The sequence below is a fragment of the Cervus canadensis genome, chromosome X, assembly GCF_019320065.1.
Source record: "Cervus canadensis isolate Bull #8, Minnesota chromosome X, ASM1932006v1, whole genome shotgun sequence".
Lineage (NCBI taxonomy): Eukaryota > Metazoa > Chordata > Mammalia > Artiodactyla > Cervidae > Cervus > Cervus canadensis.
Genome location: NC_057419.1, coordinates 102,613,818 through 102,629,353, shown reverse-complemented (window position 1 = coordinate 102,629,353; position 15,536 = coordinate 102,613,818). Strand labels below are relative to the sequence as shown.

The window sequence follows — 15,536 nt, the reverse complement described above, 5'->3', positions numbered from 1 at the left end:
ACCATGCAGCATGCAAGAACTTAATTCCGTGACCAGGGATCAAACTCATGCTCCCTGCAGTGGAAGTTCAGAGTCTTAACCACTGGACACCAGGGAATTCCCAGCCTCATCCGTCCTTGAGAAAGAGAAATGGCCAGCTGAGTTTCACCTCTTATCTTTGGATGGGTTAGAAAAATGGGCTTTAGTCAAGGGCTCATTCTTCAAATTCAGTATCTACTCCATATTTGACACTATTATGAGGTGTAGAGCAGTTGAATTATTTCCCCCTTTATAATTTAAAGTCTTGTTGACTTAATGTCCTTGTACCTTTAAGGGAAACACCATCTCTTGTTAATAAGCCTGTAATGTAGATGCATACTTATTTTTAGATGTAAATAGTGTAATTTCGAGTAGGCAGTTAAAGAACCTGTTATCAACATTGTCAGAAGTTTTCAAAAGCCATCTGTCTTGATACAACAAAGGTCTGTCAGGTATAGACACAGATGGGAGCATTAGTCTAGGGCCAGGCCAGGCCTGCTGTGTGATTAGTAGCCTGGTGCTTTTAGGCTTCTTGATGGGGAAGAGCCTTTGCTTTGAAGTCGAGACTATGAAGGAAAGGAATAATGCTAACAGTTGATGACCTAGTCATTCTCTTTATTTTACTGTTGCTTTGATGACTGACTGCCATCTTATGCTGTGTACATGGTCATGGTTCCCTGGGAGATCACTGGGCAGTATGCTTCTCCTTTCTCCCATATCATGATACTAGAAGTGAGGTACACCTCCAAGAGCTCCCTAGACCCAACTGGTGTGGACACCCTTGGAGTATCTGGACATGCTGATGGCAGTGGGAGTTCTAGAGCTGGCCCACATCCACTGTAAAAATGAGGACTTTCCTATACAACTCTTGCTGAGGGTTGTGGCAGGAATGTTTGCAAAATTAAAAATGAAAATTCCTGGTGGTTCATCAGGAGTTTCAGGAAACTTCTTGCTACTCTTAACCTTAGGCATTGGTAGTTCATAAACTATCCAATAAGCACCTGTCCCTAGGACTGCTGTCCTTTCTTGGCTTCACTTCTATTACTCCCAGAGTGGAAAGAATGCTTACCACCCCTCAATTGGGGTGATGGTGGGTAAAACATCCCTTTGTGGCTGCTTTTGTCATTTATATTAGTAACTTTCAAGTCTGAGTTTGTACTGTGCTGCAGAAAAGGATGTGTTCAAAAGTGCTTGAGAAATATGAAGCCATTTAACATGTGTAGATTAGTGTGGAAAGATGAGGAAGGATGAGGAACTGGCGTGTACCAAGTACCTCCTCTGTGCTAGAACTTTCTACAGATGCTTCTTTACTCCCTACAGCAACTGGCTACACATTTTCCTCATGTTTCCCATGAGGAATTCAAAGCTCAGGAAGTGAGGTGGCTTCTCTGCAGCTTTATATCCCCATAAGTGTGCTTCTTTATCTGTAACAGGAAGCTGTTTACCCTCTGACAGGAAGTCAGAAGACCCGATAAGCTTACCCTGTGTGACTTTGGGGAAGAAACTTTATTTCTCTGACCTAAAGTTTCCTTGTCTCTGAAGTGAATAATAATACCTGATAGAAAAAAATGATACCTGTTAATAGCAACAGCAACTGACATTTTACAGCTCTTCACAGATCAACAAGAATGCAGAAAGTGAGATGCAGAGACGTTAAGTTGCTTATCCATGGTCATTTGGGTCAGGGCATGTAGAAGGTAGATTAGACCAGAGTGGCTCTACCGACTCACATGGTGGTTGTGAGAATCAAGCCAAACAGCCAGGGGAAGCCTTGCTTTGAGATATGTAATGTGCTGTACAGATTCAAAGTATCATGGTTATTATAATTAGAGAAAGAAATAGCAACTCACAGCTTAGAGAGATTAATTGTAAAAATATTAGAGTTCGAAAAAAGAGGAATTACTAAATCACGTACATTAGCCAAAATGAAATAAAAGAAAAAAAAATAAACCCAAAAACTTAAATTATTTTGCTACTTTTATTAAAAAGAAATACCCTGGTACCATAAGCTCCTAACACATTAGTCTTGCAATGAAATTATACTACTGATTTGTAGATAACATTAGAAGCAAACTGAGGCAACTGCATTTCTCAAAGTAATGAGAGGCAAAAAGCTTAAATGAAGGAGTGCTGTTAGTCATGAGCCACAAACCAGACATGTAATTTTTGCCTGAAAATACTTGGAAATGCATTTCCTTGATGATTGAGAAATTGTGATTACTTAGAAAATAATGGCTGCAGAGGTTACCTTTAAGGTATTGGTCAATTATCTAGAACGGGAAGTAAAGAATTGGCCAAATTGAAAGAAGCCTATAATTGATTGAAATGGCTAAATTTCCATTTTTGCCATATTTATAATGTGCAATCAGGACTGCTAAGAATCCCTTGCTCCTTAAAAGGATTGCTAAGACTGGAGAGTGAAGAAGATTTAGTGTGAGCCAGAAGTTGCTATGGTGTATAATGAGCATCCATCATGCAAGTATAAATAAATGGATTTTCTATCCAGTGGATTTCATCTTGACATCTTGAGAAATATAAAAACTGGTTGACAGTTACCCACCTCCAGTGGTAACCACCTGGTCTATACTGTTAATTATTTTGAGGTTGTTGAGTGGTGAACTTCTTGAGGCTGTGTGTCTATGTGTCCTTCATGCCTAACCCTGGCTCTTGAGTGTTTGAAATTTACCAGTGTGTGTCTGAAGAATGACCCTGGTAATTGCTACTTGTAGCCACGGCACGTCTGTTACGGATCTTCCGTCAATCAGCAACTCAAAACTGTTGCCAGTGAACTCAACCTTGAACTATCTGCTATGCAGTTCCAGTCACAAGTCCCTCTGAAATTGCTGTGTGGGGAAGCTAGTTGAAGGGAGTTGACCTCCTTCCACTCCCCCAGGTTATCCCAGCTTCATCCCTTATGCCATTAGTGCACGGGAAAGCCCCACACTTGGAGCTGTGAGCCTGACCTCTAACTCCACGTGCAGACATGCACTGAGTTAGACTTCAGCAGTGCAGTGCTCTAGCTTTTTAGCCATCATAAGGAAACATGAGAAACATCTTTGTATCTCTTGTAAAAAACTGGTACTGAAAAAGAGACCTGTTTTATTTTTCAAAGGTTCTTGTTACCAAACCAAACCAAACCAGTGAGAGGAATCCCTTTTCACTTGTTGGTATCTAGCAAATATGAGTCTCATTTAATGAATTAGGATGTGCTTCCTGCCATCAGACAAAGAGAATTCTATATGCTATGAGAATTTCCTGTTGGCCTTTAGCTACCAAGCAGCTCAATCTGATATTCAATCACAAATTAGCTTAACTTTTGCTTTCCTACTTATGTACCTTTGACTCCAAGCCATTGCAAATCCTTTATTTTGATATAGACAGGGTATGAATTATTATTTGATTCTGTTCAATTTAGCAGCATTTTGCTGAGGACCTCATATGCACCAGACATGGTGCTAAGTGTTGAGGGTATGAGGAATAAAAGGTGGTCTCTCGTCTTGATGAAAAGCTCATAGTTTTGTGCTGGGAGAGAAATCACAACTATAGTAGACCTGGAACAGTAGGAGGTGGATTTTCTATTTTATTCAGAGAACTTTCAGTTTTCTTCTAATTTTAGTCATGTACACAACAGTTTTAGACATTGGCCAGCTGAGAAATTCTTCTAATTTCAATCATATTTTAAAACCTGGAGATGGAAAAAAAAGTTCTAAGCGTGCATCAGAAACCCAGGTCAGTATAACAATAAACTGAAGAGATGTTAGAACCTAATCAGGATCTCTCCACTGAAGATAAAATGAACATGTCCCTTTTATTTACTGCTAAAATAGGAACAGGGATGTGACTAGCTTACTGGCAAACCAGTGGGCCTTGAGATTCTTGAGTCCTGATGATGTTGGCCTAGAGAGAATGAATGTCTTCTTAGAACTTTGAGATACTGTGGCATTCTCTGTGACATCAGGGGGCAAAGTTTTTATTCCAGTACAACTGTCTTTCAAGGAAAGTTCAATGAACTTTCAATGAGAGGTCAATGACTGAACTTCCCGGTAGCTAAGACCAAAAGGTAAAGGTTACAGAATTCTCTTTGCCTAATGTAGGAAGCTTATCTTAATTCATTAAAGGAAACAGTAAAAATGGAAGCATTTAAAATGAGGAATAAAATGGTCTTGTTTCCCCTTGTTGGGTCAGATCTTTGAAGATAGCAGGTATTAATATTTTTTAGGCAGTCATCTGATATAAGAGGTTAACTATTTCAGGGACCAGAACAACCCTGCAAGTTTAAAAACTTGCATCAGATTCTACTGGGCCTTCACAATGATGAAATCTCTTTGTTCTGAATTTAGGGATTGAGTAGAGAGTCTGGATTTGGCTACTGCCTAGCTGGTTCGTTGTGCAACTCCATTGAAGGAGAACACTGTATACAATGTGTTTATTCCTGCCTAAGCTGCAAAATAATTTCTGCCTGTAAAATCGACAAACCTAGGGACTTTCAGGGAATAAAAGTGATTTATCCCTTTATTTATTAAATTATGACTTTCAAATGCACTTCTGAAAATGGAGCGATTATTCAGGTAAAGATTATTTGGAACTGTAATTGTTTAATCACTTCTTCAGCACCAAGGTTGCATGTGATGCAATATAAGATGTTCTTGAGGATAAGAAAACTGAAACTGACATGTATTTATTTGATTTCTAAAATTTCCCATCAGAGCCCTCAGTATACATTTTGCATACTTTTCCTTAGTCTTTGAAATCATATTTCTCTACATGCCCTCATTTCTTTGAAAGTGTCCTGTATGATTTACCACGTGATCTGTGTTGAATACTATATACAATCTGTGGTGATTATGCTAACAATGAGGCCAAGGTTCTCAGCTTGATTCCCTCTCTGGTTGCTCTTTCTCATTATCCTTTGCTGGCTTCTCCTCTTCTCCTAAGCCTGGTGATGGTGGCTCAGATAGTAAAGAATCTGCCTGCAATGCAGGAGACCCAGGCTCAATCTCTGGGTCGGGAAGATTCCCTGGAGAAGGGAATGGTCTTCTCCTAGTCTCTTAAAGGTTGATGTTCCACAGGCTCCCTCCTGAGCCTGATCTTCTCGTTCCTCATTTCCTTTCCCTGGGTGATTTCATTCATTTCCAGCTCTTCACCCTCTATTTATTCACACACTCTCCCATCTTCACTTACAGATATTAGCACTAGGCCATACATCTGAGGTTTAGCCTGAGATGTCAGGTGTGAATAGGCACACTCCTGGGCTCCACACCAGCTGTTAAGGGCGTTTAAGCAACCTTGTATGTTAAACATCAATCTCCAGTGGTGGTTGTACTAATGGGGAGGTGGTCACCCCCTTCTGTGCATGGAGAACATGCATCTGACCCTTGGGACAAGGAAGCTACCAGGGTGGGCGTCTTCCTCATGCACTGGCCCTGCTGCCAGATGGCTCCATGGATGCAAGTAGCTTTCCTTCATTGCAATGGTAGTGCAGCCTAGGCACAAAGAAGCCCTTTGCCTTTCTGACTTCAGCAGCTGGTTTTGATAACAACTTTGGCAGGCAAAGAGAATATTAAAAAGTCATGTTCAAAGATGAAGAGCCAAACTTTTGACAGTCATTTCTAAGTATGTGGCTTTCCACCACTTTTTAGCTATGAAAGCTATTCTTTTCTGTTACAAAAGCTCATGGAAATCTTAATTATTTAAAAAAACAATCACAACCATTCTGATAGGTGTTGTTGTCCATAGAATGATGTAGTTGCCAGCCTCACTTTAAAATTTAACTTTGTTTTAATTTAAACAACAGCTTAAATTCTTGAATAAATTTTTCTAAACCTTTGAAAAGACACAGGCAAGCTTGAGTCACTGTTGATGAACAATTGCACCATTTCAAAGTAAACGAGTATGAATCACCAATATGTAAACATAGTTGTCCCCAGAATATGTAGGCAGACACCAGTAATTTACACACTCTTTGATTAAAAGGAATTGGATTCGCTTTAGTCATAAGTTAGCTCAATTTGTTATTGTTTAAGCCCATGCCTTTTCTAAACTGAACACAGTCATGATAGCACAGTTTAATTGACTTCCTTATCCAACGGGCTAAGAGTTTTTCATGGTATAACATAGCACAGAGGGCTACGTTATATGTCAAGAACAAATATAAATTGAACATTCTATTATAATTCCAATGATCAGTAAGTGGAAGTTGTTAAAGTGTAGCATGTAGCAGTTCAACTCATTGAACCTAAAATAAGTTATTTTGCTAATAAAATTCATAAGCAACGTAATTTAAAACTCTCCCCCACCCCATGAGCATATTTAAGAACAGGCCAGGGAGTATATAGACATTCATTGCACAGTTGATTCCAAGAGGCTCTTTCAATAGTGCTATTGATTTCTTTTTCTTACATAGCACATGAAAAGTATGAAATTATATGGCAGCGTGAGAATTTTAAAGAACCCTATATGCTAGTCTACTTAGGACATCTGTTTGAAACATTAATAGTAGGAAACACAAACCTATTCATTCTCTCTCCTCCCACCCCCATCTTTTTGTTATTTTAGACAAACAAAGGTGATGCACTTGCGAACCGAGTCCAGAACACGCTGGGAAACTATGATGAAATGAAGGATTTGCTAACTAACCATTCTAATCAGAATCATCTAGTGGGAATCCCAAAGAATTCCATGCCCCAGACTCCCACCAACAAAAATGAACCCAGCTTTTTTCCAGAACAAAAGCACCGGATGGTCCCAGTGCACCAGCAGGATAACACTCACTCCTCAGCGCCAATGCCTCCACCTTCTGTCGTGATACTGAATTCAACTCTAATACACAGCAACCGAAAGTCAAAGCCTGACTGGTCACGAGATAGTCAGAACACTAGCATTGTAGCAGCCAGCCAAGTCACTAGTCAGCCCAACAAGATGCAGCCACCGACCCCAGACCAGCCCCCAGCCAGACTGGAAGACTTCTTTGTCTACCCAGCTGAACAGCCTCAAGTTGGAGCAGTTGAAGAATCAAACCCACTGGCAAAGGAAGACAATACTCTCAAGTCCAGTGGAGGGGATACTTTCAAAGAAATCTATCAGTCCAACTCACCAGAAGCACCGGAATTTACAGTGCAAGCGCCTGGATCTCCCCTAGTTGCCTCGTCTCTATTAGCTCCCAGCAGTGGCCTTTCGATTCAAAACTTCCCACCAGGGCTTTACTGCAAAACAAGCATGGGCCAGCAAAAACCAACCGCCTATGTCCGACCCATGGATGGTCAGGACCAGGCCCCGGACATCTCTCCCACACTGAAACCTTCAATTGAATTTGACAACAGCTTTGGGAATCTGTCATTTGGATCACTCTTGGATGGCAAGCCCAGTGCACCCAGTTCAAAGACTAAACAGCCAAAGTTCACGATTCTTCAAACAAGTGAAGTAAGTAATTTTTAAAGTTTTATTTTGTTTCATTTCTTCTTATTTATTTATTTATTTTTTAGTTCATTGCTCTAACGTCTATAATCAAGGCTTCCTAAGCAGCTCTTATTTACCCTTCTAGAGCTGTAGATGAGACTCTTCAAGGTCAGTCTTGATCTTCTGTCGCTTGTGACTTGACTGATTTCCACTCTGCAAATACAGTAAATCTCCATAATTTGGAATGATAAAAGACAGGGTCTGTCAGAGTGAATGAAAAGTTGGAGTTATAAAATAGTTTCAGAGACAGTATTTGTGGTAATATTGCGTATAAATGAATCACATTAGAGATTTTCATTGGTCTTAAGAAGGATGAGATACATGAAAAGATAGTGGGTCACCCTAGGCCTTCACTAACAGATAGCATATCAGAAACAAATGCAGAAGTTCCTTAAGGTACAAGGTTGTACAAGTGTGATTTGCTGGAACCAGAAGTGGAAGGCATTCTTTAAGAACTGTAGTTTCTTGAGCACTTGCAGGGCTGTTCCCTGGCAAGACCTTAATATTAACTTCCGTATCCCTCAGTCTTACCTTCTGCATCACCTTCTCCAGGTGCCTACCTAACCCTCTTGTATTACCTTGATCCCTTCTGTCAAAACCAAAAGCATGATCCTCAGCCAAAATCCCACTGGGTTTAGAATGACTAACCATTTTACCTATCTCAGGAAGCATTACCTTATAAAATAGAAGTCCAGTGGGACCAAAATTTTTCCCAGTGGAATGAATCACTAGTGATTGGATCCCAGGTCTTATGGCCCCTGGGTGGGGGGCAGAGATTGGGTGCCCCTCAGAGGCCACCATGTAAGCAGCTATCTACTACACCTCAAGCACTTGACTGAAAGAAACCTCTGCTTTTACTGGTGACGAAAGGCTTGAAAAGACACAGAGGAAGAAAGTAGGTTGAAATTATCACTCGCTAGGAGTCACAGTCTGTCTGATTTGTCACAGAGTCCAAGTTGGTGGTGTCTGAATTAGAGAAGTCTGACCCTATGTGCCCTCCAGCTCTTCTTCCTTTATTCATGCTCAGCAGATGCTCTGATTGCATGGGATGATGAGAACCTAAGGGGAGGGAGGACTGGGGCTGTTGGCTGTATTTTCTGGATGCATGTTTAGAGTATTGTTTCATTTCTCAGACAGTTCTGCTGTTTGTATCATCATCCCTCATCAGTTCAGTTAGTTCAGTTCAGTCACTCAGTCATGTCTGACTCTTTGCGACCCCATGGACTGCAGTATGCCAGGCCTCCCTGTCCATCACCAAGTCCCAGAGTTCACCCAAACTCATGTCCATTGAGTCGATGATACCATCCAACCATTTCATCCTCTTTTGTCCCCTTCTCCTCCCGCCTTCAATCTTTCCCAGCATCAGGGTCTTTTCAAATGAGTCAGCTTTTTGCATCAGGTGGCCAAAGTATTGGAGTTTCAACTTCATCATCAGTCTTTCCAATGAACATTCAGGACTGATTTCCTTTAGGATGGACTGGTTGGATCTCCTTGCAGTCCAAGGGACTCTCAAGAGTCTTCTCCAACATCACAGTTACAAAAGCATCAATTATTCGGCATTCAGCTTTTTTTATAGTCCAACTCTCACATCCATACATGGCTACTGGAAAAACCAAAGCCTTGACTAGATGGACCTTTGTTGGCAAAGTAATATCACTACTTTTTAATATGCTGTCTAGGTTGGTCATAACTTTCCTTCCAAGGAGTAAGCATCTTTTAATTTCGTGGCTGCAGTCCCCATCTGTAGTGATTTTAGAGCCCCAAAATATAAAGTCTGCCACTGTTTCCCCATCTATTTGCCATGAAGTGATGGGACCGGATGCCATGATCTTAGATTTCTGAATGTTGAGCTTTAAGCCAACTTTTTCCACTCTCCTCTTTCACTTTCATCAATAGGCTCTTTAGTTCTGCTTCACTTTCTGCCATAAGGGTGGTGTCATCTGCGTATCTGAGGTTATTGATATTTCTTCCGGCAATCTTGATTCCAGCTTGTGCTTCATCCAACCCAGCATTTCTCATGATGTACTCTGCATGTAAGTTAAATAAGCAGGGTGACAATATACAGCCTTGACATACTCCTTTTCCTATTTGGAACCAGTCTGTTGTTCCATGTCCAGTTCTAACTGTTGCTTCCTGACCTGCATACAGATTTCTCAAGAGGCAGGCCAGGTGGTCTGATATTCCCATCTTTCAGAATTTTCCACAGCTTATTGTGATCCACACAGTCAAAGGCTTTGGCACAGTCAATAAAGCAGAAACAGATGTTTTTCTGGAACTCTCTTGCTTTTTCGTCCAGCAATTTGATCTCTGGTTCCTCTGCCTTTTCTAAAACCAGCTTAAACATGTGGAAGTTCATGGTTCATGTATTGCTGAAGCCTGGCGTGGAGAGTTTTGAGCATTACTTTACTAGCATGTGAGATAAGTGCAATTGTGCAGTAGTTTGAATATTTTTTGGCATTGCCTTTCTTAGGGATTGGAATGAAAACTGACCTTTCCCAGTCCTGTGGCCACTGCAGTTTTCCAAATTTGCTGGCTTATTGAGTACAGCACTTTCACAGCATCATCTTTTAGGATTTGAAATAGCTCAATTGGAATTCCATCACCTCCACCAGCTTTGTTCGTAGTGATGCTTTCTAAGGCCCACTTGACTTCACATTCCAGAATGTCTGGCTCTAGGTGAGTGATCATATCATCTTGATTATCTGGGTTGTGAAGATCTTTTTTGTTCAGTTCTTCTGTTTATTCTTGCCACCTCTTCTTAATATCCTCTGCTTCTGTTAGGTCCATACCATTTCTATCCTTTATTGAGCCCATCTTTGCATGAAATATTCCCTTGGTATCTCTAATTTTCTTGAAGAGATCTCTAGTCTTAGCCATTCTATTGTTTTCCTCTATTTCTTTGCACTGATCACTGAGGAAGGCTTTCTCATCCCTCATCATGTCTTGTCAAGTATCTCTCCAGTCTGTCACCTCTTCACCCTCAACGCCTTCCAAGCCCCCATGAGCATCTCTTGCCTAGGCCACCTCCTGTCTGGTGTCCCTCCCTCTAGTCCCACCTCTCTTTCAAACCATCCTCCATTCAGGCTGATCTGATGGGCAGATCTGACCATGTCACTCCCTCCCTTGGAGTCTTCCATGCCTTCTCATGGTTTCCAGGAAAAAGTCCAATTTCTTAGTCACACATTCAGTGCTCTTCACTCTGTGATTTCATACTCCGTACCCGACCTCATATCTCACCACTTCGTCATATGAAGATGAGATCTCAGCCATGCGGACTGACCTGTGGCTCCCCATCATGGCATGCTTTGTCACACTTCTTTGCTTTTGTGCCTGCTCTCTACTCAACCTAGACTGTCTCTCCCTCTGCTCCTCAATCTTTCCAGTGAAGTCTTGTTTCTCCTTCAAGTGTACTCGGTCATCACTGTCTCCATAAACACTTCACTGATGCCACCAGACTTAAGGACAAGCTCCTTTCTCTGGGCTCACCCAAGCAACTTCTGTATACTTTGGCCCTTCTCTCATTGTATTGTAGTTATTCATTTATGTGTCTGTCTCTTCTATTAGATTGTGGGCTCCCTGAGGACAAGGAATGTCTCATTTCTTTTCTGTATCCCAAGTGCCTAGCAAATGCCTAGCACATAGTACATACTCAGTAAATGTTTGTTGAATGAATGAACTTCAAAAATGATTACTTGGTTACATTTTCTAAACCACAGTGTTAATCAAATAATGCAAACAAAGGTAAACTATCGCTAGAAAATTCATCCTCAGATATATTAACCTTAGTTTCACCCAGTCTACCTGTGCCTTACTTTGCTCTTGTCCTGCATGGTCATTTGGAAATCCTAATCCTCATTTTCCCTGGATGACTTAATACATGGGTGTGATACTTAAAAGGCAGAAAGAAACCTACTTTGAAAGAAGGGGCATCTAATGGGAGGCTGGGCCATCATTCTTGCCCCTTCTCTTGTCCTGGTATCTGCTGCTGTTCCCTCTTTACATGACAGTTTCATGACTAAAGACTAGTTTGGAAATAAGAGCACTGGCCCATCAAGAGATCTGGCAGCATGTATCGACACCTCATTGACAGAACGAGAGGTCACAGAACCAGTGAGATCCACTCCAGTGTAATCTTCTCTCTTATACATTCACAACACAGTTATCCCAGATATGGAAGAAACTTGGTGCTTTCGCTCAGTGTTCAGGTACACCAACTAGATGTACCTTTCCAAAGAGAGTCTGAGCTGTCATCAGCTCTAGAGATGATGACCCAGGAGCAGCCTGTGTGCATACAGCATTTGGTGATGGTACAAACAGACTATGGTAGAGACTTGCCTGAAAAATGTGTCAGGTGCAATGAAGTCATGATAAGAGATCAGTGAAGAAAGTACTTATAAAATATGGGTCTCAAGGAAGGACTTGAGGGAGGGCTAGATAAAAATTTGGGCCCCTAAGTTTAGGAGAATATACAGGCCTTAAGGGCAACATGGAAACCAAAAATAGGCAGAAAGAGAATGAGAAGTTAGCTAGCCTAAGAAACAATTTAGAAGAGTGTAGATTAAAACATGGGCAGCAATAGAGACAGGGTGGGGCCTTATGGAGCTTTGAACCTAATGGAATTGATGTGGCTAAAACTCTGACCAAGTCTGGAAATTCATCCTATTAAATCTTGATGCACTTTTCAAAAGCACTTACCATTAGAATTCAGCCCCAGTCCCTGGCGCCAAGAGATCTAAGCGTGAGGTTCTGAGTCTCTAGTCAAAGTAGCCATCTTCGATGACTTGTAGCATTATTTTGAATTATTACTGAAAAAGCTTGTCCATAGAGAGGTTATGAGATTTCTTTGAGTTTTCCGAGCTCTTTCCCTGGCTCGAGACATAGGAGGCTGATGTGTGTTTGTGAAGTGCATTTGGGTGGAGTAAAGGGTTGAATCATCAGGAAAAAGAGACATTCTAAGATATACAAATAAGCAGATATGATGATATTAGTGTGTTGAGAGACCAGAAACAATTACTGGAATTAAATGTACATGTGTGTGTGCTCATATTTGTTGCTGTGTCTATGCTTATGTACATAATGGGGACACTTTAGTTCCCATCCTTGAAAGTTTCCTTCCTTCTTATAATTTCTGTATTGATAATAAGGATATTAATAAATACTAATAAAATCCAACCAACTTTATTGCCAAAGGTCAGCATTTCAATTGAATCATGCTTTTTAAAGAAATGGCATATTTAAAAACAATCTATTATCATTCCAGGCAACCAGAAGAAAAATAAAATAACTGTTCTGCAGTTGCACTTAGAAGAATTTTTGGGGAACTGCATCTGAAAATAGTAAAAGACCTATTTATATCAAGTGGGAACTGAGGGTTGCTCGCAGGTGGTGTTTTATTAGGAAATGAATTTGCTAATAAATGCAACGTTATACCTGGTTTCATTACAGATGTTTTGCTTATTTTTTCATTAGGATTAAAACATTTTTCTGGTGTAGATAGTTTTGCGTTTTTGGTACAATGTGTTATTAGTGTCTTTTGGGAAGTAAATAATTCCAAGCAAATGGAAGGATCAATGACATATTAAGCATTTTCATCTTAGCTCAATAGGCTTTCAGAAGTACAGTAAGAATGTGTAGAGTGTCATCACCATAAAGGATCATTTGCCCTCTAAGGTACTCTTGGCTGTGACCTAAATCTATCTGAGGCTCCAATTGCCTCCAAATTAGGAGCCTTTAGAAAAGTTCAATGAAACTGATATGAATAATAGGATTTGGCTTTAGCTTATTATAGTGGCTAGCTTTGTCAACCAGCTGAAAAGTTATTGCTCACAGTTGTGACTGTGCTTGCCTTGTTTTATATCAGATGCAGTGAACACTGGGGTGTAATTAGCTTTATTTCTTATAAGTGAATAGGAAGCTCAGGCCCCTTGTGTGAGAACTATAGAGAATGCTGGGAACTTACCATTCGTGTACTGGTTGCATCCAAGCAGCTACACAGAAACCATTGAGGCAGATCCTTCAAAAAATGGAAGGCCATTCAGCTGCTGTGTGCAAGCCATGCTAAGCATTTCTTTACTTGATATACATTGCGAATTTATTTCTTTGTCCGTTCTTATGGAAATAAGATAGTATTCAGTCTAAGACTGTAACTGGTGTAATTCCCACCTCATTGGTAATAAATGGAGACACCTTGGAAAGGCCTCACATATCAAGGGTGCCAGCAGAGACCTTGACCTTCAGATTTATTCCATTGAAGTATAGGAACCAGAAAGCTTTGTATATTCTCTGCCAGTCCATTATCTAGTGGTTGCTTTTTCTTTATGCTTTGGACTAACTCTTCCAATTGCTTGATCTCATTGGGATTAAAATTCCTTTTCTTTACCACACACACCTCTTTATCTGCCGCCCCCCTCAACTTTAGTGTCCCCCTAAGCTGAATGAAGTGGCCTTCACTGAGCATCTGAAAAGAATAGTCAATAATGGAGTAGGACTTGGAGCCTCACATTCTTTGTGATGAAGAGGTCAGAGCTGCTAGGAGAGGATTTAATTAAGATTGTCATATTTCAGTGATTCAAGAAGGTGTTTTGGGGAGGGGTGGCTGAGACCCTCCTCACAATCATAAAGCTGTCTCACCAGAAAGTGATGCATAGAAGTAACCCTGGAAGGTTGGAATTTAAAAAGATGGTAACGATAACCCTATATGCAAAACAGAAAAAGAGACACAGATGTACAGAACAGACTTTTAGACTCTGTGGGAGAAGGCGAGGGTGGGATGTTCTGAGAGAACAGCATTGAAACAAGTATACTATCAAGAGTGAAACAGATCACCAGCCCAGGTTGGATGCACAAGACAAGTGCTCAGGGCTGGTGCACTGGAATGCAAGATAGAGGTTTTAGTTTAATTTTTTATTTTATATTGGAGTATAGTTGATTTATAATGTTGTGTTAGTTTCAGGTGTACAGCCTGAAAAAAGTGATTTAGTTATATATATATATATATACCTCTATTCTTTTACAGATTCTTTCCCCTTATATTCCTATTACAGAATATTGCTATACAGTATTACAGAATATTGTTATACCGTAAGTCCTTGTTGATTATCATTTTTTTTTAATATATGGTAGTGTCTATATGTGGAGAAGGCAATGGCGACCCACTCCAGTACTCTTGCCTGGAAAATCCCATGGATGGAGGAGCCTGGTAGGCTGCAGTCCATGGGGTTGCGAGGAGTTGGACATGACTGAGCTACTTCACTTTCACTTTTCACTTTCATGCATTGGAAAAGGAAATGGCAATCCACTCCAGTGTCCTTGCCTGGAGAATCCCAGGGACGGAGGAGCCTGGTAGGCTGCCGTCTATGGGGTCGCACAGAGTCAGACACGACTGAAGCGATTTACCAGCAGCAGCAGCAGTGTCTATATGGTAATACCAAGATCCTAAGTTTTCCTTACTCTCCTTTCCCCTTTGGTAACCATAAATGTTTTCAAAGTCTGTGAGTCTGTTTCTTTTTAGTGATGTCAGACAGAAAGACAAATGTTATATGATGTCACTTACATGCGGAATCTAAAAAAAAGATACAAATTTACAAAGCAAGATAGAACTTGACCTTGAATACTGGATGGAATCACAATAGGTGAAGAGGAATCTGGAGGGCAAATCAGTTCACATGTATGCAAATGAGTGATGGGTGGAGAGTCTTGCAGGTAAAATAAAAGACAAGAACATGTGAGGTATATTCGGATGATAAACTGCTGTGTCTGCAACTGCGGGTTTGGACCAGAGTGTGACAGAGCTCAAAAAGCCAGAGTCAGTAGTGTCTTGAATGCCTGGGCAATGTGGCATCCAGACTATGATTCTGGACTTGAAGCTCCATTATCCCAGTGGCTTCATGGGGGCTAACCTAGGAACTCTCAGGCCAGTCACTGTCACCGACTCGAGCAGTAATTTCTGAGCTACTGTGTTCTCCATTCCATTACCCGAAAGCACATCACATTTCTTGCTCTGTTGGCGTCAGTTTCCTCACGTACTTTCTGGAGTCTCTAAAGTCGTGCTGAAATGTTGGTTT

General features: G+C 40.8%; 1 protein-coding gene across 11 annotated transcripts in view; it reads left to right on the top strand.

The window, feature by feature from the left end:
- Positions 1–15,536, top strand: part of AFF2 (AF4/FMR2 family member 2) — a 541,148-nt gene that overhangs the window by 181,333 nt on the left and 344,279 nt on the right. For all 11 annotated transcript variants that reach the window (XM_043458359.1, XM_043458361.1, XM_043458360.1 and 8 more), the window contains one exon: positions 6,574–7,437. In XM_043458359.1, the coding sequence (XP_043314294.1) occupies positions 6,574–7,437 (864 nt within the window). The remainder of the gene's footprint in view (positions 1–6,573; positions 7,438–15,536) is intronic.